Source organism: Asterias amurensis, chromosome 3 (genome assembly GCF_032118995.1).
Source record: "Asterias amurensis chromosome 3, ASM3211899v1".
Lineage (NCBI taxonomy): Eukaryota > Metazoa > Echinodermata > Asteroidea > Forcipulatida > Asteriidae > Asterias > Asterias amurensis.
This window is the reverse complement of record NC_092650.1, coordinates 8,303,531-8,331,054: the sequence shown is the minus strand read 5'-3', so window position 1 is coordinate 8,331,054 and position 27,524 is coordinate 8,303,531. Positions and strand designations below refer to the sequence as shown.

Below are 27,524 nucleotides of genomic sequence, written 5' to 3'. Positions count from 1 at the left end.
TATGAAGTTAGGCTCTGGATTGACGTTTGAGGTAACTTCAGTAAATATTGGTTTTGTTTGCATATCATTTAGTTAATGCTGTTTTTCTTCTTTCTTTGATTAGGGCAACTTGCCTGATCTGAAGACGATTGATACGAGGTACACCGATGCCTGACTTTGCTGGAGCAACTCTCATGTTACTGGCCATCTTATCTGAATGAGTACCTCAACTTAGTATACAACCTGGATATGTCTCCCTGGATAGGCACCAACTTGAAGAGGTACCAGTTCTTGATTACACCTTGTGGCACTGCGACCATTGATGAGTCGCATTGAGTTAAGGATTTATATCAATACCCTGGTTAGGTGTGAGAAACTCAGCCGTGAATATCGAAAAAAAAACCCAGTGTAAATAAAGTCATAATAAAGACAAATTATGACAATTTTCCATTCTGTTAGACACTGGGTAAAAACAGTCAAAAAGTTGCGTTAAAAATGCAGCTTCTTTATATTTTTTGTTTTGATTTGACTTGTTCATTTATTTATTTGTTTAAGTTTATTTGGAGAAAGGTTTTCTAAGCATTGTATTGTTATTATTTAAACGCAACAAATTATTCTAAAGGTACATCTTCCTGCTTTTAAGCCCAGGCGGTCGGTCGGTCGGTCGGTCGATGGCGGATCAGGTCAGAGTTCATAGAGATGACATTTGACCTCCCTCACATTGCATTCTGCTGGACAGATGCTTCTGTTGTTGCAAACATTCGCACACATTTATCCATTTTACACACAAGTATTAAGTAGAATTAGCTCTTACTTCACTGATTCCAAACAGTTTGATATGAGGATGAGGATTACTGGGGGCGGGGCGATGGAGCTGTGGATGGGGGGGGCCATCAAAGACTGCATTGCTGCATGGTTCATTATGGTTGAAGGCCACATCAAAATGCTCATGAAATGCTAGTCAATTGTTTGTGTGGTTTTTGCACCTTACTAATGACTAAACTGTATATAATAATTATTATTTAGTGCAAGATAATTATGTAATTTTGTGCACACAAACTATAAAATGTTAAGTGTCGAAATTGGACATAAAGGGACGCCCAGATTGTTGGGCCATCGAGATGTGCTTTAAGGTGTAAACTCACTAATACACGCTGCAAGGCTGCAAGGAATGGATTTTGTTATTCTTTAACGTTTTGGAATGTATGATATGTGCAAACATTGTTAGGGTTTCCAGGCACAAATATTGGAAATAATCTACTTTTGTGGCCCTCTATACTCTCTGTTTGTTTTGTCGGCCATTTTGAGACACTCGTTAGCAGAAGGTACAATAGTGGTCTTTAGAAGGGTTCAATCATCCTAAATTTTACCTTCACTGAAATATTAAACTGAACTACAAACAGAATAATGCAATTAAATGCAAGGTTTTATTTAATTTTTGTGGGATATTGAATTTTTTTTTCTACTGAAAGGTGAAAGGTTATCTATGAATAGTTTTGGTATCAAGTAAGGTCATCATTTAATTTGGGAAAGCATTTTAAATTGTGTGCCAGTGACACCAGGCAACTCTACCATCCTGGGACTATATGATTTTCATGTTTTGTTTCTGCTTTATTTATTTATTTTGTAAAAAAAAAAAAAAAAAAAAAAACCATTCTAGAATACCAATATTGTACCATCTCTAAGGTTATATTTTTTGGAGTAATGTTCGGAGTTACTAGACAGGACCAGATGAATAAGTCTGGTTGGTTTTGATCTGTCTGGCAAACAGAGACAAAGAGCAATATGAATGGGAATTTGCTTGAGCTAGCTTTGTGTAATCAGACCTCTAAACGGGCTTGCTAAGCACCCCAAACAAATTGACTCACAGAGAGACCACCAACAAAGGGCTAGATAGCTCAGTTGGTAGGGCGCCAGTACAGTAAGCTGGAGGTCATTGGTTCAAATCCCACTCCAGTGATTTTTTCTTGTTCTGACCCAAGCTACTGAAAAGAAATGGAGCGACCATTGAATTTCAACCTCCAAATTTCTTGTAACTTATTATTAAAGTAGCAGACTAAAGAGGATTTTTGTACTTGCTTAAGGGAGCTTTAAAATGTTCGGTGCATATAATGAATGCAGACTATTTTGGTATGACTTCATTATATACATGTAGGTACTCAACGCAAGCCTTGTTTAAGAAGAAATCACAGAGAAAATAAAGCAATGATGAAAAATCTCTGCTACATCTGTGGTTTAAAGATGTAAATTCCACCACTGAAAGCTAAGTTGCTATCGACAAATTTTACAACTCTACTTTTTAAGCTTTACAAAAAGTGTGAGAGTGTCGAAATAGAATTCAGCTGGAACTATTTTTTACACAGCTATAAGTCATTTAGCTTAGCATTTTACAAGCAGACCACGGAGCAAGGTCTGTATTACATTTTGTATGCAACGTTAATCGGTTACCAACATTTAATCTGCTTAGAGAATAATTGCTCTGTAAGCAGCAGCTGTATAAGATGAATTCCCATGTTACCTTAAGCCTGTATAATAAATGCATCGTACAAGTATTTGTAATGCTCAAAATTATGTGTAAGTCAGCAAGTTGCCACCTATATTTAAAAGTATTTTAACCATGGAAAAAGAAAGAAAAGAATAAAAAATATGTAAATTTTTGTATTAGATGTTGACAATGTAATTTGAAATATCGAATTCAACCTCACAATAATAACGAAAAACTAGTTAGAATGTCTAATTTACAAATTCCAATGTTCGGTGTTTTAGGGTAAGATAAAAAACAAGTGGTGTTCAATGATATATGTAATTGTATTTGTAATATGTAGAAACCAATCAGTAAAGTTAAAAGTTTTGTAGTCATTGTTAGTGTGAAAACAACCGTAAAACACTTTAAAAAAGAACAACTCTCTGTGAATTCTCTATAAAGTTCACTGTAACGTTCATTGTAGTTTTGGAAGAAACAAATATTGGCCAACATTCACATACCTATGTTTTTAGGTCTAAGTAATTTTTAAAGAGATTTGACACAGGTGCCTTGATGTTTATGTGCACCAAAATTGTAATGACTTCAAATGATATAAGAAATGTGTAATTTACAAAAACAACACAATTAAGGAAACTTTGGTATTTGGGTTAACCCCTGGAAGTCTTGAACCCTATCTTGAAGTGGGGTTAAATGTGGGGAGGGCAGGGTGTTACCATGTTACAATGTAACACCAATAATATCATTGAATATAATTGGATTAAAGGAACACGTTGCCTTGGATCGGATGAGTTGGTCTACAGAAAGCGTTTGTAACCGTTTGTTATGAAATGCATATGGTTAGAAAAATGTTTAAAAAGTAGAATATAATGATCCACACAAGTATCTCTCAAAATTGCACGGTTTTCCTTTTACATCGCGAACTAACACGGTCGGCCATTTATGGGAGTAAAAATATTGACTCAAAAAAATGTCCGACCGTGTTAGTCGAAGAGGTAAAAAGAAAACCAGGCAATTTTGAGGCATATTTGTGTAGATCATTGTATTTTACTTTCACAACATCTTTCTAACCATACCGATTTTATAACAAATGGTTACAGATCGCTTTTCAAAGACCAACTCAACTGATCCAAGGCAACGTTAATATGTTAAAACGAGTTAAGGTTTGGGATTTTCTAATTGTTCTGAGCTGTTAAACATATTTTTTTAACAGACAGAAGTTGCCACAAAGTCTAAAAAGAATGTTATTGTAGGCTAGGTGTAAGAGAAAAGCTAAGGTAATAGTTGAAGGTCACATACATATTCTTGCATGGTACCCCAGACGTGTAAAGAACTTAGGATGTGACTTTTATGTACGTGTGTGTATAAGAATTATTAAAAACATTTAAAATGGTGCTAAAGAAAAATCTTACACGTTATGATTGGGGCTTCTCGTTGCATGAAAAAATGTCCAGGCTGTTGTGAGATTTATGATGTCAGCCAATTTTTTGCATAAATAAGTCTTCTTGAGACAGAAAAAACGAAAAAAGGGCTGTTGCTTAAAAACCTCCAGTGATTTGAGAAATTTTCGTCTGAAAAAAAAAGAGAAAAAGAAAAAACAAACAAAAGAAAGACAAAAGGAAAGAAGAACCTTTGATATGGAATTCTTAAACCCTTCCCATTTCAAGTTAGAATAAATTAGTGACCGCAGTTGAACTTAATAATGGAAAGTTAGTCTGAAATAAGAGTTGGTACAACCATGATTAGCAGTCAATTTGTTCATCTGAAGAGCTATTTATTTGATACAAAATAAAAACACAATTTTCTTGAAAGAATTTTCAACTTTGAAGTTCCGTGGAATGATTGTCATAAATCTCTAGTGTTTTTCCGTAAGTTTGTTTTTAAAAGTTTTATTGAAAAGCAGAGCACCTGCAGACGGTGTATCTATGGAAGACATTTGTCTGCTACTTGCAAGAAACAAAGTGAAATTCGCTTAAAGAATGAGCAGTTGTTTTTATCAACATTCAAGATCTCTTCGTATGTTATAACAAACTTGTTTATAAATACACCTTTTTGTATCTTTCCCCTCCCTCTTTCCACAAATTACAGTGAACAATGGTTCACTAAAAATACACATTTGAATAAAAATTTATTAGAAATTATAAGACAAATTTAATATAAACTGAACTATTTTTTCAGCATTACAATGCTATGTTTATAGAATATGCGAGCTGCAATCAAAGATTGTGAATAATATGCGTAATAATAGAGATTTAATTTACTTTGTACTTGTCTATTTGAATCATTTCTACGACTGTAGCAAATGCAATGATACCTTTAAACCTGATATGGAAGAAGTATCCATTTACGTTTAGTTTGAATCTGGTTTTTATTATTAGTTTTTGTAACTTTTGTAGGACAAAAAACACAATGTCCACAGTTTTACACTAAACTTTAATACACAGTTTGAAGATAATGATAGTAGAAAGCTTCCCTGAAACTATTTCGTGCTGAGGTGCTGTAGTTTTGGGGAAATTAGTAAAACAATTTCATGAAAATAATTTTTGTCTCATGGGACGAAAATTGTTTTAATAATTTACAAACGTATTTTCATGACATTGGTTTACTCATTTCTCAAAAACTACAGCACCTCAGTAAGTAATTTTTGTAGGGAAACTTTCCACAATATCTTCAAACCCTGTAAGTTTAATGTAAATCTATGGACATTTTGAAAAGGTACCCAAATCCTTTATGGGTGACTTTGTTTATTTTGTTGTAACTGTTCAGGGATGATGGGGTTATTGACAAGAATATTATGTCAACACAACTCTTGCAAATGATTTATTTAACTGGATGACTAGGACAAGAGCAAGATGTGGCAAGAAAACCCCAAAAGGAAAAACACTCTATGATGTAGCAGAACTGTCAACTCTCAGAAAGGTCCCTGAAAATAAACCAAACTTTCCATGTTCTGGTAAAATTGTTGACAACCTCCCTGATGATGGGGACCCTTGCCCTATGAATGATGTTCTAAATACATGTATCGCCCTGATTGCTCTACAAGTTCTCACTGCTAGCAAGTTGCACTTGTTGGCAGCTCTGAGGTAGGGACTAAAAACCCAGTCCACATGCAAGGCTCAGGGACTAATTTCATAGAGCTGCTTGAGCACAAAATGTTGCTTAAGCAATAGAAATCCTTGCTTAATAAAATCAGATTATTGGTCAATACTCCACTCAATTGTTATGCTAGGTAAACAACAGCTAAATACCAGTCACAAGCAATGTATATGGCATGAAATGTTGGCCAATAACATGTATAAAAAGAGCGAGCTATTTTCGTGCTTAAGCAAATTTTTGGCTTAAAGGGTCTATGTACTTTTTGTAGGACAAAAAACAATGTCCACAGATTTACACCAAACTTACACAGTTTGAAGATAATGATAGTAGAAAGCTTCCCTGAAAATATTACGTGCTGAGGTGCTATAGTTTTTGGGAAATGAGTAGAAAAAATGTAATGAAAATAATTTTCGTCTCACAGATCATGAGACGAAAATTATTTTAACATGTAAAAACGTATTTTCATGACATTGTTTTACTCGTTTCTCAAAAACTATACCACCTCAGTAAGTAATATTTGAAGGGAAGCTTTCCACTATCATTATCTTCACACCCTGTAAGTTTAATGTAAATCTGTGGACATTTTGAAAAAGTACCCAAATCCTTTAAGCAGCTCTAAGAAATTGGCCCCTGGTCTAAGGTGGGATTCGAACCGTGGTCTACAGAGGTGAAAGACAGGGGAAGAAACCATTGAGCCAACCTGATTGCCCATGATGTCATGTACATGGGATGTACATGGGATGTACATGCATTTGGTATCCGGTATCTCAGTCTACTCAAATCAACTTCCCTAGATTCATGATCTTCATTTCCTTAAAGGCACTGTACACGTTTGGTAATTACTCAAAATAATTATTAGCTTAAAAACTTACTTGGTACATGTATTGGGCAACAGAGAGCTGTTGATACATGTAGTACAAAATATTGTGGGAGACGACTCCCTCTGAAGTAGCAGAGTTTTTGAGAAAGAGGTTATTTCTCATCAAATTAATGAAAGACTTCTGGCCAAAAGCCTTTTTATTCCGATCAGAAAGCACACCGATTTGTACAACAAGGGTGTTTTTTCCATCATTTTCTTGCAACTTTACCTACAAATTGAGCCCAAATTTTCACAGGTTTGTTATTTTATGCATACACCAAGAGATAACACTGGTCTTTGACAATTACCAATTGTGTTCAGTGTATTTAAAGACACTGGATACTATTGGTAACTGTCAAAGACCAGTCTTCTCACTTTGTGTATCTCAACATATGCATAAAATAACCAACCTGTGAACATTTGAGCTCAATTGGTCGTCAAAGTTGTGAGATAATTATAAATCTGAGGTCTTGAAATCAAGTTCATGGAAAATTACTTCTTTCTTGAAAACTATGTCACTTCAGAGGGAGCTGTTTCTCACAATGTTTTACACTATCAACCTCTCCCTATTCCTCGTCACCAAGAAATGTATGCTAATAATTACTTTGAGTAATTACCAAGTGTCCACTGCCTTTAAAGCACAAAATGTAACTAAGCACAAACAAATTACGCTTACCAGAACAAGGTTACCAAAATACAGCACCACATGTATCTGAGACTTGCAATATCTTTTGAAATTTGTCTCACGAGACCAGAATGTTAACATGGTAGAACACCAAAATGATTCTTGCATACATAACACATGAAGAAGGTGGAATTGCTCTTGTACCTACATGTACATGTACAAAGAGACATATTTTTAGGCCATCTCAACCATGAAAATCACAAAATGGTTAGGTCAAGTTAACCTTGTGTAGCATAGCTTCATGGTACATATGCAGGAGTGACTTTAGAAACATCATTTTACACCCTCACAAAAACTAATTAGACATCAGACATTTTGGGACCTTATGCTTAAATATAATACCAAAATTTCAAACTTGAAATGGTGTTGTTGAACTTGCATTGTTCTGATAAAAAAAAAGCCTTTTAGATGTTGGAGCCGCCCAAAACCAATTAAAATTTACAGAAAGAGTTTGGATCTGCATTTCATTTGTTTTGTTGAATATATTACAAGTTGATATAATTTATAGGCAGTTCCAATGTTTTTATGTCCAATGGTGCAAATGCTGGTGAGAGACATTTTTATTGATAGTCTCCTTGTCAAGGCTGTAGGCTGCTTACTCTTTTGAAAACTGAACTATGTGAACTATAAAATGACTAATAATGTTGTACCCACTTTTCTTTTTTGAGGCGTTATATGTGTTACATTTGCAGGGTGTCACGCATGCCTTGACTGTAGACAACCATTCTGGCATATCGTTAATATTTAAATAAAAGATATTTTTAAAAATTTATAATGAACTTCACCAATCGTTAACAAACATATATAATGTAGATTTAAAGAGTAAATTTCACTATAATTTAATATGTTATTGCTACATTTAATTTAAACCAGCAACAAGACATCTAAAGAACATGTGTTATCCTTGAATAGATTTGCATAATTATAAGTAAATTTGGATATTGCAGAAATACCTCGTTTGTTATTGAATTGTAGTTTCTAAAATGTAACAACTTTTTCTTTTGTCAACTTTACTGATGATGTTTTTTATATTTTGTTATTAAAAACACTCTTAAAGGCAAAATACATAATTGGTTTTTGTTTTCAAACACGCACGTAATCCTTCCAACCTTTTAAACAGTCATTTTACATCAACATATTTTATTTATTTATTTTATTTATTTATTGTTATTTTTCCCCCTGGGACAACCAGACAACAAACAAACAACAAACAGTTCATGTTTTGTCAGGGTTTTCGCACAAATTTATTTATGTTTTACATGTACACGTAATTCAATTAGTGCAATTGAAATAAACAATCTTGATTTAGGAAATTCTTTTTGTCAACAATGAGAGTATTTAAGATAGGAAGAGTTGTATCAAGGGTTTGTACAGGTAGGAACTTTACTACCAGTCAGCTTCCACGTTGAAAATAAATCAATTTTTGTGAATGGCCTAAAGATATTTTGTCGTTATTTCCTGACAGAAATAAGATGAACTTTTTGGAGTTATTCTATGAGGAACCTTTTAGAAGTCACAAAGAATCGGCGTATCTTAGAATGGGAAATAAGTGTAACCCAGTAAGAACAGTAAGGTACAATTTGTGACAGCCATATAATTGCAAACTAGTTATCATTTTATTAACATGTTAAGAAAAAGTCTTCTTTGATCTAGCACTCAAGCACTGAGGGTTATGAAAATAAAGGGATCTTGCAGTATATAACTCAAGGGATTACACAATTATTAAAAACTCTTAAATTTAAACATTCAACTTTTTTGAGAAGAAATTGTTCTTTAAAATGCAAACTCTTTTTATGTGAACACACTGAGATAAGCTGAATTTTACTTTTTGACCTTTGATCCTGTTAAACAAAAGATGCATTAGATTTTGAAAGAAAACTTCTGATCCAACGAAATTACTTCTTACAAATCTTTGTAATACTAAAGTGTTATTGTTGCTTGAGTTAGTGTTACCAATCTTCCGATTGGGCGTGTAATTTTTCCGCTTTGCAAGTTGTCCGTTGTCTGTCTGAAACAATATTGACTGCAAAGAGGGTTTGTTAATTGTCAGGTTCTGGTTTTGTTTTTGACTTGCACGCTATTAAGCCGTGCACATGCATTTGTCATTATTATGTAGAATCAGCATATCAGTGCTGTGTGTATTAAAATAAAACTGTGATACTTCAATTTTTTTAGTTGTACTCATTTGTTGGTCTCAATCCAAGTAGTATTTTCCTTATAATCATATATTCATAAATAGCTCAGACAGTTTCGCTATTCCTATTGGTGGAGAGCGCGTCACATGGGGGTGTTTAAACCTTGATAAGGACCAGTGTTTATAACCGGTTGTGAGCGGACACTCCGCGCTAGTGTTGATACAAGATGTTTCTTGTTACGGGCGACGCAGGCGCTGTCGGTGAGTTGGGCGGGCTGTGTGTGAAAGGGAAACCAGCGAATATGCACCAAGAACACACGTGTACGAACGTCGTACATGTACATGTATACTGAACATACCATGGAGGTGGAAACATACAGAGTTTCTAACTCTATTGCGCCTTTTTAACCAAAAAGGTATTTATGCATGGAAATAATAGGGTAACTACTAGTTCTTTCAGGGTTGTTTAAAACCTTGCATGGTTGAATTGCCATGTGATGAAAGCCCTCACCTTTGACTCGGGCCTTTATATCACACGGCAATTCGACCATGCCTGTTTTAATAATAATAGTAATAATAATTATAAGACTTTTAATGCGCACGTATCCACCCTGTTGGGTGTTCTGTTTTAAACGACCGTGAAAGAAGTAGTAGCTACCCTATTATTCCCTTAATTATTTAGGGGTCTTGTCAAAATTAAACCAAGACAGGTAATCGGATAACAATTGAATTTTTTCTCCATTGTCATTTTTTAATTTGATTTCTATCAGTCTGTATTTCTATGAGAGACGATGTTTTACTCGCTGGTTTTAGATCACTACAGACAGCTATGCCAATGCACCTCGCTGAGCATTCTGCGGTGTGGAACGTTTGGATGTCATTGTATTTACCTTAGATGTATAGTTTAGAGGGAGTTGATTATAGTGAGCGACTCCAAATGTATAGACCATGTGAACTTTGTTTACAGTAAGTGTGACCTTGTACATGTACGTTCTTTGGGTATTCTGGCAAGCAAGATACTGCACTGTTCATATGGGGAAAGTTGACACTTTGTGTCATAATTCACATGAAAGCTGGTAAAGTTTTGAGATGTGCCCCCTTTCATCATATTAAAAGTTGATAAGAATTAGACAGTGCAATCTCCATAAAATATAAGATGTTATGATTTCTTCCGTTGAGCTGTGTACAAATCATGCCTGCAGGAAGTCCAGGCTCAGTGGCTCTTTTGTAACTATGTGATGTCACAGGACACATCGTCTATAGACCCTCTGCTTGTTTTCCCAGTAGATAAGTCTGTGCTTTTCGACACTACAATGTGTATGTTATGAATTTCTCCAAAGGTTTCTCCGACACAAAATTTCAAAACATGGTGAACTAACGTTAGATAAAGAACTTTGTAAGAACAGAGCTAGTTTGGTCTCGACGTTTTGAAAAGTATACTCTGCTCGTCTTCAGGAGAACGCTGGACTGCGGGCGATGGTGGAGCTTAAGTAAGTTCTGGATGGAGGGGCATTTGGGATGGAAGGATCGAAGCTGTTCTTGGTCCGTGATGGTTGATAGTTTATTGCTGGCTGGATGTGTGTGCATTGGAGTGTGACATTCTTCGGGTGAGCTGCTGCTGGAGGGGTTGGCTTGAGGATGGGTGATCAGTCGTCGTTAATGAAGAAACTATTGTCTTCTGGAACTGTATGATGTGCTTGTATCTCAACACATGGTACTACCCGCAAGTTTACTATTTATTTATAGTTTCTTCTTATTTCTTCACACCTACTGAACAGTACTTATCCGCTGGTTTTCCTGGACTAGTTTGGACAAGTTCCCTTAAAGAGTGACTCCAAGGTTTATGTCGTGTAGGCCTGAAGATACATGTATATCATATAGGCCTACAAATTATTTAGTCTCAATAGTTGTTGCTTCTAACCATCTCAAAAAAGTAAATGGGCTACACAGGTCAAGTCCAGTACCTATCAAGTTCATATTATACTTTAATCAAGTAATTTACTCTTCAGAACAAATTTTACAAATTGAGCCAAGGATACCATGAAAATATTCGATCATATTAAAGACTTGCTCTTTAAAATCAGAAATGACTTGCAGACTTTGATCCATTTCAACTTTGTCCACACTTCATACAAAGTGTACAAAGTCGGCCCAGTTTCATGACTCTGCTTACTGCTAGCAAATATTTGCACTTAAGGAATCAGTAAATTACGCACATGTCAAGCTTACTCCCAAGTTATAAGGTATTCTTTGCTTACACAGCTAGTGCAGAAATTTCGTGCTTGCACAGTAAGTGGAGAATAGTGAACTGATAGTAAGCGCAGAATTCGACGGTAAGCAGAGCCATGAGATTTTGCCCAGTTTGTTCAACTATAGATGAGGTAATCCTTACCCCAGTTCTCCCAAGAATTTTTACATCAACAAACTCATATCTGAAGATGACATCCCTCTAGTAATTTGAAGGCACTGGACACTATTGGTAATTACTCAAAATAATTGTTAACCAATAAAAAATTACTTGTTAACGATCAATGGAGCTGTCGAGAGTGTAAAACATTGTGAGAAACGGCTCCCTCTGAAGTAACAGTTTTTGAGAAAGAAGTAAAAGCAAGGGCTTTTGTTCTTTCATTATTCTCTCGCAACTTCGACAACCAATTGAGCTCAAATTTTCACAGGTTTGTTATTTTATTCATATGTTGAGATACACCAAGTGAGAAGACAAGTCTTTGACAATTACCAATAGTGTTCATGGCTTTAAGAGGACTTTACTTGGGGTGATTACATCCGTGATACTTCACATGATCTTTCTCGGGATGGCAATAAGTCAGATACTGTCATTCTGAGTTAAAGGCCACATTGCCTTGGATTGAGAACTTTGGGCCATTAAAAGCATTTGTTATTAAATGAATGGTTGTAAAAATGTTTTAGGAATTTTATGATCCACACAAATATGCCTCGAAACTGGGTGGTTTTCTTTTCCCTGTGAAAAATTTGGTCTACAAAATGGCGGACCATGTTACTGGTAGTTCTAGCAGTATAAAGGGAAACCAAGCAATTTTGAGGCATAGTCATACTCTACTTTAAAAACATCTTTCCAACTTTATTCAATGACAAATGCTTTCAAATGCAACGTGTTCCTATAACTATCTCAAAACAATCAAATTTGACAAAAGTCACTGTCCCACGATAAGTTACTAAGGAGGACAACATTCTGTTGTCAGGGTCTCATCATCCCAAGATAAATGATGTCAGAAACTGTAATTACAGAATGGCACATCTAGAGTTATTTGTCGTGAAATCATCAAACTTTAGTGAACTGAATCTCCCTGTGTTGGTAACTAATGCGATGTTTTATCCCATCGATTTTCTGAAAAGTACTTTCATTCCAATTGTCAAATTTTTAAGATAACCATGACTGATCTGAGGAAATAACATGCATGGGCTGGCTGTGCTACTCCTGAACTTTGACCCCATCATCATCAGTGACCTCTTGCTCCAGTAAAGCATCCGGAATGACTTCACACACCTCTGAAATGACTTCAAACACTTCTGGAATGACCTCAGGAGCTTCTGGAATGACCTCAGGAGCTTCTGGAATGACCTCAGGAGCTTCTTGAATGACCTCAGGAGCTTCTTGAGTGACCTCAGGAGCTTCTTGAATGACCTCAGGAGCTTCTTGACCGACCTCACAAACTTCAGGGGTGACTTCATGTACAGAAACGACCACATCTTGCTCAGATCTGTAAAAATGAAAGTAAAGAAATAGTTAGTTTTTTTGTGTGTATGACATACATGTAGATGTCACTCAGGACACGCTCCGGGGTCTTGTGCTTAAAGGCAGTGGACACTATTGGTAATTGTCAAAGACTAGCCTTCACAGTTGGTGTATCTCAACATATGCATAAATAACAAACCTGTAAAAATTTGAGCTCAATCAGTCAACGAAGTTGCAAGGTATTAATGAAAGAAAAAAACACCCTTGTAACATGAAGTTGTGTGCGTTTAGATGGTAAATTTCGAGACCTTAAGCTCTAAATCTGAGGTCTTGAAATCAAATTTTAGGCAAATTACTTCTGTCTCAAAAACTATGTCACTTCAAAGGGAGCCGTTTCTCACATTGTTTTATAGTATCAACCTCTCCCTATTACTCATTACCGAGTAAAGTTTATGCTCATAATTATTTTGAGTAATTACCAATAGTGTCCATTGCCCTTTAAAGAAATCTGCTCTAGAGTGCAGCGTTGTGGGTTCAAATCCCAACCAAGTAGGCTTTGGATTGTGTTCTTTTGCCCGAGAAAGGAATATATTACAGTGGCTATTACACATCAGTTTAAGGATTGAAACAATACAAAGGCCAACACCAGGTATAATAAAAACAACACAACAATTTATTGATAAGAAGCAATTGTTGCTCCCAACGAAACGTTTACATCAATTAAAGTTCAGTTTTTTCGAAGACATAAGTGACAAACCCATGTTCTGAATTAGATTTTATATAAAAAAAGTTTATATATAATGAGTAGGTTAGATGGCTCTAGCTTTCGATCCAAACCGGACCTTCTTTAGAGGCATATATTTAACTAGTGAATAGTTTAAGAACAAACATGACAGACCAAAAGAAAATTTTACCCTTTTTTAAGTGCATCTTTAAAAGTTGACATGAAACTGCACATTAAAAAGACATATGTTTTCTGATGTTTTTAAATTTCACTTATAGAAGTTAAAGCGTTTTATATGCCTATGTCCCTGACTAGCTACTTGCCTGTCATCTGTAATATACTGCTTGTAATCTACCGACTGCATGTTCCCTTGGCTCTGTATACTGCCCTCTATCAGGCTCTCAGAAGTAGTGAGAAAACTGACAGCTGCGATCGTTTCTGAGACACTTACATTAGTTTCCACCTGAAAAGTCCAACAAAACAATCACAAGGTAAAAAGCTGAACAAAACAAGCACATGTTTCTGTTTTGGTTATGTTCTATTTTAGTTGGGGAACAAGACTGGTAATTTGCATGCAATGGTTTATTAAAGACAGTGGACACTATTGGTAATTGTCAAAGACCAGTGTTCTCACTTGGTGTATCTCAACATATGCGTAAAATAACAAATCTGTGAAAATTTGAGCTCAATCAGTCGTCGAAGTTGCGATATAATAATGAAAGAAAAAACACCCTTGTCACACGAAGTTGTGTGCGTTCAGATGCTTGATTTTGAGACCTCAATTTTCCTAATCTGAGGTCTTGAAATCAAATTCGTGGAAAATTACTTCTTTCTCGAAAACTCATCCACTTCAGAGGGAGCCGTTTCTCACAATTATTTATACTATCAACCTCTCCCCATTATCCGTTACCAAGTAAGGTTTTGTGCTAATAAGTATTTTGAATAATTACCAATAGAGTCCACTGCCTTTAAAAAAACTTTAAAGGCAGTGGACACTATTGGTAATTGTCAAAGACTAGCCTTCACAGTTGGTGTATCTCAACATATTTATAAAATAACAAACCTGTGAAAATTTGAGCTCAATCGGTCATCAAACTTGCGAGATAATAATGAAAGAAAAAAACATCATTGTCACACGAAGTTGTGTGCGTTTAGATGATTGATTTCGAGACCTCAAGTTCTAACCCTGAGGTCTCGAAATCAAATTCGCGGAAAATTACTTCTTTCTCGAAAACTATGTCACTTCAGAGGGAGCTGTTTCTCACAATGTTTTATACCATCAACCTCTCCCCATTACTCGTCACCAAGAAAGTTTTTATGCTAATAAATATTTTGAGTAGTTACCAATAGTGTCCACTGCCTTTAAAAACCCAAAGAATCCAAATCCAATATTGTTGAAGACAGTTTACTTTGAGACCAATAATTTAATGGAGATGTACCTAAGCCAGGAATCGTTTCTGGTTACCACATCATTCTTAGAAATGGTTTCATTCAATGTTCAATGAATTTCACGTCAGAAACTTGTTTCTGGTAAGGGTCGCAAAACGAGCCCATGTTACACAGCCCATCCAAAACCTGGATTTCAGTTCTAACTAATTCTCGCTTCTTGATTTTTATGCTGTTTGCAAGCAAAAAAACCCAATTGGCATAAGTAAATGAGTGATTGAACTATGCAGTCCATTATGAATATTAAACATGCAAGCCAAACAATCTGCTTTGTCATTTATTTGCTTAACAGAAATTCAGTTGGCCACCAGCCCATCTACGTAACCTTCATGCAAAGTTGTCTGGTAACCTGTTTCTGCTGACCATTGTTTTGATGTAGGCTATAAGAAAGTAGGCCCATAATGTCTTCTGCCTATTACATGTAAGTACTGTTTAGAGTATGGGTTCCTTGATGAGCAAGACATTAATTGATAATTGCTTCTCATCACCAAGAAGACAATGGGTACCAGTTGGGGTAGAAAGTGTCCATAAAAATGTTTCTCAACCTGTGTGTGCCAAATTTGGTTACCGGTGCTGCATCCTCCGAAGGAGTTTAATAAATAAATGAATATATAAATAACATTTGTATAGCGCTTTCCACAGGCGTTTCAAAGCACTTTAACATTGTCTGAAAAGATGTATTTTTAGCTCAGTCTTGAATGAGCTGATCGAGGATGAGTCACGGATGTGAAGAGGGAGCTTGTTCCAGCAGGTTGGTGAAATGGTTTAAGAAGTGGTTAGGGGCTGATACACACGGGGAAACAACTGTGTAAGTGTGAGGCAGTTTGAGAAAAAGCTTGAAACAGCGTATAAAAACCTTCCACATTATTATCACCATTAAAAAAACTGTTAAAAGCTTGGCTTTTCTCACCTGTTGTTCTCCTTTCATAGTGAACTCCTTACTAGACTGAGGACCAGACTCGCTGTCAACCTGTGCAACGGCAGCCGCTATCTCCTGATTGATCAATGAAACAATGACTTAGAAAAAAACATCCAATCATTATTACACATTATGAAACTTGCACTTTTGACCTTAACGCACTCAACCGGCGATATGCAAAGCTTGATATTAGTAAACTAAAAGTTCAGCATGAAGTCCTGACCTATGGAAAATGATAACAATGGGTGGGTTCGATAAGCTTCCCCTGGTGGACCCTGTGGTGCTCATCCGGGTGAGCCCCTGACAAGAGTTTATCGAACGATCACACTCGCCCTCTCTTGGTGACTTCTTGCACCTCGAGCCAGCCCCAATTGAGCAGGGCACTTGGGGCTGACTCGGGTGAGTCCCTTGAATGACGACAAAGCTATTCGAAAGTACCGGGGGCAGACCGGGGTTAACCCAGGGAAGCTTATCGAACGCACCCTAAGTTTCTGAAGCAGATATCTCGTTTGCAACAATCATGAAACCCATCATACTAACTTGTATATCGATGAGCTCCTGGAAAAACTGCTCTGCGCTTGCTTTGTCACTCATTGAATCCATCAGCTGTACCTGTAGACCTTGAGGTAAAGAACTTAAGTCAAGTTGACTACTCAGATTTCCTGCATGTAACTGTTCGGATTCTGCTTCTCCATCAACGTCTAGTCCTGTAGTGATTGCTAGACCATGAGTCTCTCGTAGATGCTGGCCCAACTCAGCATTGTTTGCCAGCAGGACGTCGTCGCATTGACTGCATTTGTAGTGGAGTGCCCCGTCCTTGTGATTGATGCTTATGTTGAGGGTTGTTATCCGCTCCTCTGGGACTTCGTATGTGAGGGTCTCATCGAAGATGGTCTCTGGATGCTCCTGTTGGCAGTGGATGCGTAATGCATCCTTGGTGTTTGTGTACTGCATACAATGGAAACAACGGAAGGTCTTCACTTGCTCCTGTTGATGTTGAACATCCATATGGTGTTTAAGAAGTGACTGCTTGGTCGTCTTGAACTCGCAGTGTGTACAACTGTGCTGCTTGTCCACCGAGTGCTGCGCAATGCGATGCGTCTTGAGAGTACTCTTCATTTTGAATGATTTTCCGCACTCGTCACAAAGGTGGTTTTTAGCGTCAGAATGCTTGAACATGTGGGAGTCCAAATTGGACTTGCTCCGACATTTGAACTTGCAGAGTTTACAATTGTAGGGGTAGATACCCTTGTGGATCCAGATGTGGTTTCGGAGGTCACAAACTCTGCGGAAGACCTGGTCGCAGAAGTGGCAGGTGAGGTTTGTTAACTGGCCATTCTTACCACGTAGGTGGATGTTTCTTCCCATGATTTCCTTCAGTTCCAGCATCGATAAATCAGGATGATTTGAGGTGATGTGGGCTTTCATAACATCTTCACTCTCAGTGGTCATGTCACATTTGGTGCACTTGAGTGTATTGGGACTGTGGTGCTTCTTCAGGTGTCTCTGCAAGTAAAGATCACTTGGCGTCTCGAAACTGCAACAGGGACATTTGTGTCTGTTTCCACAGTGCACATTACTGAAGTGCCTCTCCAAGCTCTGCTTGGAGTGGGAGGAATAGTGACATTCTTCACATTGGAATTCCTTCTCTGTCTTGTGAATCCTCTTGTGGACGTCAAGATGAGGACGAAACCTGAACAACTTTCCGCAAACTGGGCACTCGTTCTCTCCGTAAAGGTTGCGGATTTGGTACAGCAAGTTGTAGTTCAACCTCTTGAAAGAAAGCTCCCTGAAGACTTCTCCTAACTCCATGAGCTCATGAGTATCAACATCTTGAGAATTGAGTTGACTCATAACATCAGAACCATTAGTTTTGTCATTGGGGCAGATCGAAGGAATATTACCGCAGCTAATCTCTACATCCCATGAAGTGCCTTCATTTTGAACAATGTCTGTCGTTAATGATTGACATGAATCTTTCTTATTATCTATTTCAATTATGCCGATTGAAGAACTCTGGTACATGCTGATGTTAATACTTTGTTCCAGCATGGCTTTCATGGCTCTATCACTCGTGCCTTCAGATTGTTCATGTGATGCCAAGTGAACTTTCAGCAATTCGAGGCTCAAAAACTTGGATCGGCACAAGTGACAGATGAAGATAAACCAATGTTTCCGCACATGTTTCACCAAGTCACCATTGCGCACCGATGCATATGGACAGACAGTACACTTGAACGGTTTGTTGCGCTTATGCAAAATCATGTGTTCATGATAGCCTCGTTTATACTTGAATTTACGGTGACAAATGTGGCACTGAAAGATCAAGTTGTGCTGACCAGCTCTACTCAACAGCTTCTGTTGCTTATAATAATCTGTGGCTCTTTTATCTGATTTGATATCATGCTCCCTTTCCAGGTGACGAAGGAGATGACCACTGGAGTATATCCGGCAGTTGCACAAATCACAGAAAGACAGAGTGGCTTTTATGTTGTGTTTCTTCATGTGTGATGAGAGGATCCCTTTGCTGATGCAGCTGAAGCTGCAACGAGAGCAATGGAGTCTATCGTTGGTGTGTTTTTTAGCATGGGCCTTCAAATTTGCCTTCAGTGAAGTGCTGTAGTTGCAATTGGAACACTTGTAGGGCTTGTCTGCCATGTCTGTAGTGTGGCTCGCCATGTGCAGCATGAGAATCTGCTTAGTCTTGAAGACCTTTTTGCAAACAGGGCAGGCATAAAATTTCAGGCTTGCTGGATGATAGGACGCTGGATAAGTGGGTGCTTTGTCATTGAGGGTCTGTTGGACCTCATGTACTGGGATTTTAAGACTATCAGTATTTGTATCAGAATCCTTATTGATAGAGGTAATACCTGCTTCAGTGGCACTCAGCTGGATTAAATTAACCATAACATCCTCAGTATCGTTTTCACTTTGTGATGAATCCTCCGATTCCTCATCCCTAGCAAACTGGCATCGATGGCTTGCGAGCTGCCGAAGCCTCGCAAATGTCTTCCCGCAATTTCGGCATTCCATTTTTTGTTCATCCATTTGACCAACTTGCCCCTCTTCTTCAGTCCGCTTCTTGTCAGTCAAACTCTGTCTGGCTTTCTCTCGGTCTGCCTCAGTCTTCCGTGGTCGACCGGGTCTACGCTTGGGTGGCTTTCCTCCATCTACTGCCTCATTGTCTCCATGAAGCGTTGAAGCAGATACAACAGTGAGCTTCTCTGACCCAATAAATGCTACTTGCCCAGTTTTTATAAATGGAGATGAGTCCTTGGGTTTATTATTTTTTCTTGGCCGCCCTCGTTTCCTTTTTATAGTTGCTGTAGGTGAAGCATTACTAGTGGTCAGCGATGTGGTCCCGCTCAAAGGTTTAAGAGGAACGATAACATTGTCAATAGCATCTTGAGGGAGGTTATGCACATCAAAATAATGTTTCTTGAGGTCTGGGAGATTGATTGAGTAGATGTTACAGATCTTGCAAAGAAAAATGGTCCCATCCGTGGAAATTGATGTAGGTAAATCTGAAAAAGAATTAATGACATTAGATTATACAATGTTAATTTGAAACTGTTAACCCGCCTATACACTGGTACCTAAGCTCTTACTGGTACCACAGACTACCACAGTTTTAAGTTTAACTTCAACATTTGTGAATTGTTTAGGAGTGCTTTTTGTTGGACATTTTTGGATGGTCATTGAACAATGTAAAAGCGATGTTGAATGTATCCATACATTTGTATGCTATACATGTAAGCAAAAGTCTTGCGCGTGTTATATATAATGTGTGTTATCAATATGGGTCAACACATGTGCGCTTATATTTGGGTATCTAATGATGAACTAAGGTCACAATGCTGCCATCTCTGTTTAAAAAGTTTGAACAGAATCAAAAGTCTACAATTTAAGACAAAAGTTTTATGCAAAGCAGTTCTTGAGATATGAGTTTTTGAAATGTTCAACTTTCAAGTTGAACTGAGCAACGAGTTTGGTCATATTTAATTAGTCTGGTGGTGCAATAGCGAAGGTTCTCAGCTACAAGGTCTGTAATATAATTAGCCTTGCTCAAGGCGGTCGCATTATTCGCTCCGAAAAGACGCTGCTGTAAACCCACCCGTATACCCTGTGCGTGGTGCGTGCGATCACACCGCATGACCCACCCGTATACACACTGTCACATCGTACGACTAATGTGCACACAAGTCATCCGCACTCGTACCACTAACCACATGCGGAGGCCGTCAGGCCAACAGCCTTGTCGGGTCTGTAACTTCCGGGTTTAATGTGTTGTATTGAAAAATTTCCACAAGTGGAAAAAATTGGGGGGGGGGGGCTCTCTGATATGCTAGTATGCAGCTCATGAATATGTATATCTTTCGTCAGACCTATCAGACAACACAGGATGTGAGGCAAATGAATTATTCATTTGACGTCCAATCACGCACGCCTATCATGGTTGCTGAGCGTCCGTGGTGGTGGTGTGTGATGTAGACATATCTCGTCTTTCGCGGGCATTATGGTAATGAGCTGACCGTGGGAACTCTTCGCTTATTATAGTAATGAGGTCAGTGGCTTCAACACAGACCCTACAAGGCTGTCGGCCTGACGGCCGACGCATGCGGATAGTATACGGGGGCATCGTGTTGTGCGATGTTACGCATAGTGAATACGGGTGGTTTTTTATACAGCGGCGGTCTCTTTTCGGAGTGAATAATTCGACTGCCTTGAGCAAGGCTATAATATAATTGGTGTTTTTTTAAACTTAAAGGCAGTGGTCACTGTTGGTAATTACTCAAAATAATTATTAGCATAAAACCTTACTTGGTAACGAGTAGTGGGGACTGTTGGTAGTATTTATTGAGAAATGGCTCCCTCTGTAGTGACATAGTTTTCGAGAAAGAAGTAATTTTCCACAAATTTGATTTTGAGACCCCAGAATTTTATTTTGAGGTCTCAAATAAAGCATTTGAAAGTACAGTGTCTTTAAATACTGGAAGATCCGTCCTACCTTTGTTTGTATTTTCTAATGAGCTTTGACCAGTCACTTCCTCTGTTTCTTCCATAGACATGCCACAGGGGTAAGATAAGCTAGCAGGGTTGTTGATCTTGTTGGTTTGTTTGTCATTCAATGAATTCATGATGTCCTTCTTCGACGGTGCAGGAGAGAGAGACACAGGAGGCTACAAAGGAAAGACCAGTGCAAAGAAAATTACACCAATTTGGAAATTTAAAAATCGGTCAAAGACAGGCACAGGGGTGGATTTCACAAAAAGTTAGGACTAGTCTTATCTCAAGTTACTCATCCTAACTTAGGACTATCCATGCAATTTGTATATCTCCTAGGACTAATCCTAAGTTAGGACTAGTCTTTACTCTTTGTGAAATCTACCCCTGGTCTTACAGGCCCAATGATTTCAAGTTGTAATGTGTACTGTGATAAGTTTTCCATATCTGGCATGTCTGGTGATTGGTCCAAGGTGGTGTAGTTTGTCAGCTTGAGTTGTCGATCATCTGCATGCAGTGTGTGTGTGCAAGCAAAATTAGGTTGTATTGAGTCTTTTCACAATCTCAGTGTACAACACATTGTGGTACATTATGTCATTATAAGTTATCACACAAGCGCGAGTGGCATATGGAAAATATCCTGCGTCCCAAATCCAACATTGGCCGAACATTTCTGGTCTGAAATGGGGAAAACGGTTGTTATGAAGTGTTTGTGCTTCAAGGGTGGTGGGATGTTTTACTGTCATGCCTTGTGATATCTCTGGATTTTAATCTAGAGTAAGCCATAAAAATGTCTTAGGACAAAAATGTAATTAAATTTGTTCAATAGTAATTGAATGACATTTTTTATTTATTTTGCACGCCATACTAGCTTCTGAATATTAAATAAAATACCAACCAATGACAGGTTTGAAAACATATGACCGTGCCTCAATGCATTTAGCACTGTTAATAGCGGACTATCTCTCGCAACGAAAACCAAAACTATCGGTAATTACTCAAAATAATTATTAGCATAAAACCTTACCTGGTAACGAGTAATGGAGTGCCATAGCATTTGAGAAAGAAGTAATTTTCCACGAATTTGATTTCGAGACCTCAAGTTTAGAACTTGAGGTCTCGAAATCAACCATCTACACGCACACAACTTGGTGTGACTAGGGTGTTTTTTTCTTTCATTATTATCTTGCAAGTTCGATGACCGATTGAGCTCAAATTTTCACAGGTTTGTTATTTTATGCATATGTGGAGATCTATACACCCACTGTGAAGGCTAGTCTTTGACAGTTACCAATAGTGTCCACTGCCTTTAAGATTTCAACTCACAACGAAGTGCAACTGTCATTGTTAAAAGGAAGAGTAGATGATTTTTAAAAAAATCATTTAGTTTTTGATTACATGTGAACAATTTTCCCATGATCCTACTGAAAAACCCATGACACCAGGTAGACCAAGTACCTTGTGCGCTGTATTCCTTTTTTTTCCTTCGAAATTTTGACATTCAAAAATGAAATAAAAATACAGCGCACCAGTTACTGGGTGTAGACACCAGGATAATACAGCGCCCCAGTGTCCGTTTCGTTTTTACATACACTCCATTATAATATAAAGACCCTGGCACTGTTTGGTAATTGTCAAACAAAGACCAGTCTTCTCACTTGGTGTACCAACTGTGACACATGCATAAAATAACAAACCTGTGAACAATTTGAGCTCAATTGGTTGTTGAAGTTGCGAAACAATAATGTCACACGAAAGTGTGTGCTTTACGATCACTTCAGATGCTTTCTTCGAGACCTCAAATTCTAAATCTGAGGTCTCGAATCGAAATCAAATTCGCGGGAACTTACAACTTTCTCCAAAACTACGTCACTTCAGAGTAAGCCGTTTCTCACATTGTTTTAAACTGTACTAAAAACCTCTCCCCATTACTCGTTACCAAGAAAGGTTCTGTGGTAAGTATTAATTATTTCAAGTAATTAATACTTTAAAGGGAAGGTACACGTTTGGTAGTTACTCAAAGCAAATATTAACTTAAAAACTGACTTGGTAACGAGCATTTAAAGGCAGTGGACACTATTGGTAATTACTCAAAATAATTATTAGCATAAAACCTTTCTTGGTGACAAGTAATGGGGAGAGGTTGATGGTATAAAACATTGTGAGAAAGGCTCCCACTGAAGTGCCATGGTTTTTGAGAAAGAAGTTATTTTCCATGAACTTGATTTCGAGACCTCAGATCTAGAACTTGAGGTCTCGTAATCAACAATCTCAACGCACACAACTTCGTGTGACACGAGTGTTTTTTCTTTCATTATTATCTCGCAGCTTTGATGACCAATTGAGCTCAAATTTTCACAGGTTTGTTATTTTATGCATACAATGTTGAAATACACCAACTGTAAAGCCTAGTCTTTGACAATTACCAACAGTGTCCACTGCCTTTAATAGTATAAAACATGTTGGGAAACAACCACCTCTGAACATGCTGAAGCAACATAGTTTTTGAGAAAGGGGTAATTTCTCACTATAATAATAAAAGACTTCTACTACTACTACTACTACTAGTACTAGCTAGAACTTATTAGAAGTCTTTTCTTTTTATCTGAAAGCACACAAATTCGTCCAATAATAGAAAATTCGGAAAAAAAGGAGTACAGCGTCCCAGTTACTGGGTCTAGTCATGTTGCACTAAATACCGACTATACCACTATACCCCTTCACGACAACTCACGGTAACAATTTTTAAATGCACTTTACCAGAACATTTGAACACAACTCAACCGTTAAATATGCACAAGAGTCATATATTGTGCACCAAAATAATTTTCAAACTGTTGAAAAAAATTGTATTTTTAATTGAAATTTTGTTTTTTGTTTTACCCGAATTTAGTAACGAACGGTAACATCCGCCATGTTGTCTTTCGACGCACCTGGACGATTCTATTTATACCGCAGGGGTGATACAATCATGATACAATACAAGATGATTATTCACCATTTTATGTGCCTCTCCATTCGTGGAGTTTAAAAAAATATTATATTTAAGTCTCCCCTTTTAACTTCGAATTCCAGAGTGGCGGATTAGTTACTAACAAGAAAGAAAAAACCAGCAGCTAAAACCAAAAAAGAAAAAATACTACTCAGCCCTCAGAAATTACCTCGCCCCATGCGGTGTAATGGAAGAGTCCAAGTACGTCGAAAGTCAACATGGCGAATATTTCCGTTCGTTACTAAATTCGGGGAACAAACACCTTTTTTACAGTTAAAAATACAACTTTTTCAAAAGTTTGAATGTGATCTAGATGCATATGACTCTATGACTCATATTTAACGGTTGAATTATGTTCAAATGTTCTGGTAATGTGCATTTAAAAATTGTTGTGGTGAGTTGTTGTAAGGGGTTGTGAGTTGTCGGTATTTAGTGTGACCGGGTCTAGTCTAGTCTAGTCCCCAATTAGGGGGGTCGCACTAAATACCGACACCTCAAGACCCCTCACGACCCCCTCACGACAACAATTTTTAAATGCACTTTAACAGAACATTTGAACATAATTCAACCTTTAAATATATGCACAAGAGTCAATGCACCCAAATCACTTTCAAACTGGTGAAAAAAATTTTTTTTTAAGTGTACAAAAAGTGTTTTTTACCCTGAATTTAGTAACGAACGCAAAATATCTGCCATGTTGTCTTTCGATGTCTTTTGACGATTTCATTACATCGCAGGGGTGATACATATGCAAGATACCATTTTATGTGCCTCTCATAGTCCTCATATAGAGTTTTTAAAAATATTATATTTAAACCTCCCCTTTTAACTTCGAATTGCAGAGTGTCGGCTTAGTTACTAACAAGAAAGAAAAAAAAACAGTCAGCTAAAACCAAAACGGAAAAATACAACTCGGCCCTCTCAAATTACCCATAGAATCGTCAAAGTACGTCGAAAGAGAACATGGCAAGTATTTCCGTTTGCTAATAAATTTGGGGTAAAAAACACCTTTTTACAGTTAAAAATACAAATTTTTCATCAGTTTGAAAGTGATTTTGATGCATATGACTCTTGTGCATATATATTTAACGGTTGACTTAGGTTCAGATGTTTTGTTTAAGTGCATTTAAAAATTGTTGTCATGAGTTGTCGTGAGGGGTCGTGAGTTGTCGGTATTAATTACATTATCATTACCGGTAGTGCTTTTTCTTTCATCGTTTTCTCGCAACTTTTTCTCGATGACCGATTGAACCCAAATTTTCACAGGCTTGTTATTTTATGGTTATGATGGGAATACACAAAGTGAGAAGACCTTTGACAGTTACCAAACGTGTACCTTCCCTTTATCATTGTCAATTCTAGTCGTTGAGCATGGAGTTAGCTAGTAGCGCTAAGCGTTGAGTGACTCTTTTCAGACTTATGATAAAATTATCCCCATTATTTAACTTGATTAAGTTAACTCATCCATTGCCCTGGGGCCTTGGTGACCCCTTACAAAACTTATCATTTCCACCAATGTTAATGGTTATACAATGGTATTCTTTTAACTCACCTACACAATTTCATTCGAAATGTTCAACTGAGTCCGTTTTTGAAGGAATTACTTTTGCAGCGGCAGGTGGTGTAGACGCAGAGGATCGGAGTAGACAAGAGCTAAATAAAAATAAGCATGAAGGGCGCCCTCCATAGTTATCATGTCTTCCAACCAAGTTGGGCAGGGGGAGGCGGGGGGGGGGGGGGGAGGTAAATAAATAATAAAATTAGTACATCTTTCAAGCCATTCCCAAATTTTTGTGCGGCTATTAATGTTTTGTTTTGCCTTGCTATGTTATAATGCATTGTTTTGCTTCCTGTTCATCATTGTGTTACTTTGCATTGTTATTCATTCGTTAGAACTCGCTGAAATTTCGGATTATATTCGTGAACCTCCATGGAAACACGGATGATGACATTGAGTCACTTTTTCATTGAAATTCAGCGTGACAAAGCTGGTAATCTTATTATATGAAATGTCTACAGGGCTCCTGGTACCTCGTAAGACAACTTTAACAAGTTTTTTTAGTCTACCATGGATAAGATAACAAAAGAGGGAAAGCTGTCTTAGAAATGGGTGATTTCAGTCTTAGTATTTCTACTCGATTCTGCTGCTGATCCTTATCGATCACACCCGCCCACGTGAACTTGTTGCCTTCGGCTGTGGCAACAAACCCACTCCAGTCTACCCACATGTCACCAAATTTCGTTTTCTTTTATCTGCAAATAATTATTCATCCTTTTTCTTGCGTGACCTCTGTGTGAATATATAATTAGTCCAAAGGGCTTCTGAAATTCAGTCTTTTTCAGCCTTACCTGAATAGTATTGACAAAAATAATGTAGCAGTACATTGAGATGAAGACGAATCTGTCGTTTTGTATGAACAAAACCGGTGCAACTCAAATTTTAAAAAGAGAAATTTGTACGTAAAATAAAAGGCTTTGAAAACAAGTCACAAAAACACGACAGATTGTCCCGTTATGAATGTCAGCAACAGTCCAAAATTAGCTTATTTGGATAGATTATTTAATATTCTTCCTGGAAATATTAAAAGCAAGACCGGATAGTACCTAGTCCAGTCAGGATACAGCGATTTCCACCGGTAGTCCAAAACGCACGTTACGAAAAAATCAACCATTAAACAGGATGATTTTCCTGCACGGTGATTGGCTGACGATATGGCAGCTTGCTGTTTTTCGTTACTATCTGTCTACTCACAGTAGACAGGCACTTTTGTTATTGACTAATGCTAGTGTGGTGGTCGGGGAAGAGATTAAGCACGTAAAGAAGCTGCGCGCAACGTTTTAGATCGTTTGCTTAATCTACCCCTAGTTGCTTCATCGGTCAAACGCGTGCGTAATCTTGGCGTGGTATCCCGTCATGGGACTTTGCCAAGTAAAGTAGAAGGAGAATTAGTAGAAGTTGATGTGTACAAGGTCATGTGACGTCGGCAGCGCAATCGGTCAAATATTAAGGTGGTTAGTTTAACAATGATTGGATCACCGAGCATCTTCCTCTGATTTACGTGCGTGATATGAATGTGTGCATGTATTGGGTTTGAATAAACAACAGACACTTTATGGAACAATTTGACCACATGAAATAAGCAGCGGTTAACAAGGTATGATTTACAACGCGTCAAAAGGAGTATTTATGACCCGTTTTGTTTATTACCAATGAGTAGTTCTTGTTCCGAGACTATAATTAATGTTTTTAAGGGCTTTATCCTTTTCGTAAAAATTATTTTGAATTTTGAATTTGTATGTAAGTTGCCAAATAAATAATAATATACAAATAATAGTAGTGTAATCAAGAAGAGTCGCAAGAAAACCGCGCCATATTTACGTGACTACGCGTTTGTGACTACACAACTGGAGCGTTGGGACCAAAACTTACCAATGACTTATAAAACAAGTGCTTTTGTTTGTCATAATAACTTTTTTTAAAGGAGCATC

At 37.5% G+C, this 27,524-nt stretch overlaps 2 protein-coding genes across 3 annotated transcripts in view; one reads left to right on the top strand and one right to left on the bottom strand.

The window, feature by feature from the left end:
* The window catches only part of LOC139934669 (C-Maf-inducing protein-like), a 101,207-nt gene extending 93,075 nt beyond the window's left edge, over positions 1-8,132 (top strand). The window contains exon 16 of the mRNA XM_071929013.1: positions 104-8,132. Within this exon, the coding sequence (XP_071785114.1) occupies positions 104-154 (51 nt within the window). The 3' untranslated portion in view covers positions 155-8,132. The remainder of the gene's footprint in view (positions 1-103) is intronic.
* On the bottom strand, positions 3,632-25,678 carry LOC139934668 (zinc finger protein ZFAT-like). Of its 2 annotated transcripts, none has more exons than XM_071929011.1 (6): positions 25,588-25,678; positions 21,048-21,219; positions 16,580-19,563; positions 16,031-16,114; positions 13,998-14,137; positions 3,632-12,975 (listed from the first exon to the last, which is right to left on the bottom strand). In XM_071929011.1, the coding sequence occupies exons 2-6, from the start codon at positions 21,175-21,177 to the stop codon at positions 12,687-12,689; spliced, it is 3,627 nt and encodes a 1,208-aa protein (XP_071785112.1). In that variant the 5' UTR covers positions 21,178-21,219; positions 25,588-25,678; the 3' UTR covers positions 3,632-12,686. The 2 variants fall into 2 exon arrangements, with proteins under 2 accessions (XP_071785112.1, XP_071785113.1); XM_071929012.1 differs by having other exon boundaries at positions 25,592-25,667.
* Positions 25,679-27,524: the final 1,846 nt, after the last annotated feature.

Coding starts and splice junctions, on each gene's coding strand:
- LOC139934668 (XM_071929011.1), bottom strand. CDS start 21,177: ATGAATTCATTGAATGACAAACAAACCAACAAGATCAACAACCCTGCT. Junction 14,138..16,030: donor CTATGAAAGGAGAACAACAG/GTGAGAAAAGCC, acceptor TGGACTTTTCAG/GTGGAAACTAATGTAAGTGT. Junction 12,976..13,997: donor CAGTATATTACAGATGACAG/GCAAGTAGCTAG, acceptor TCATTTTTACAG/ATCTGAGCAAGATGTGGTCG.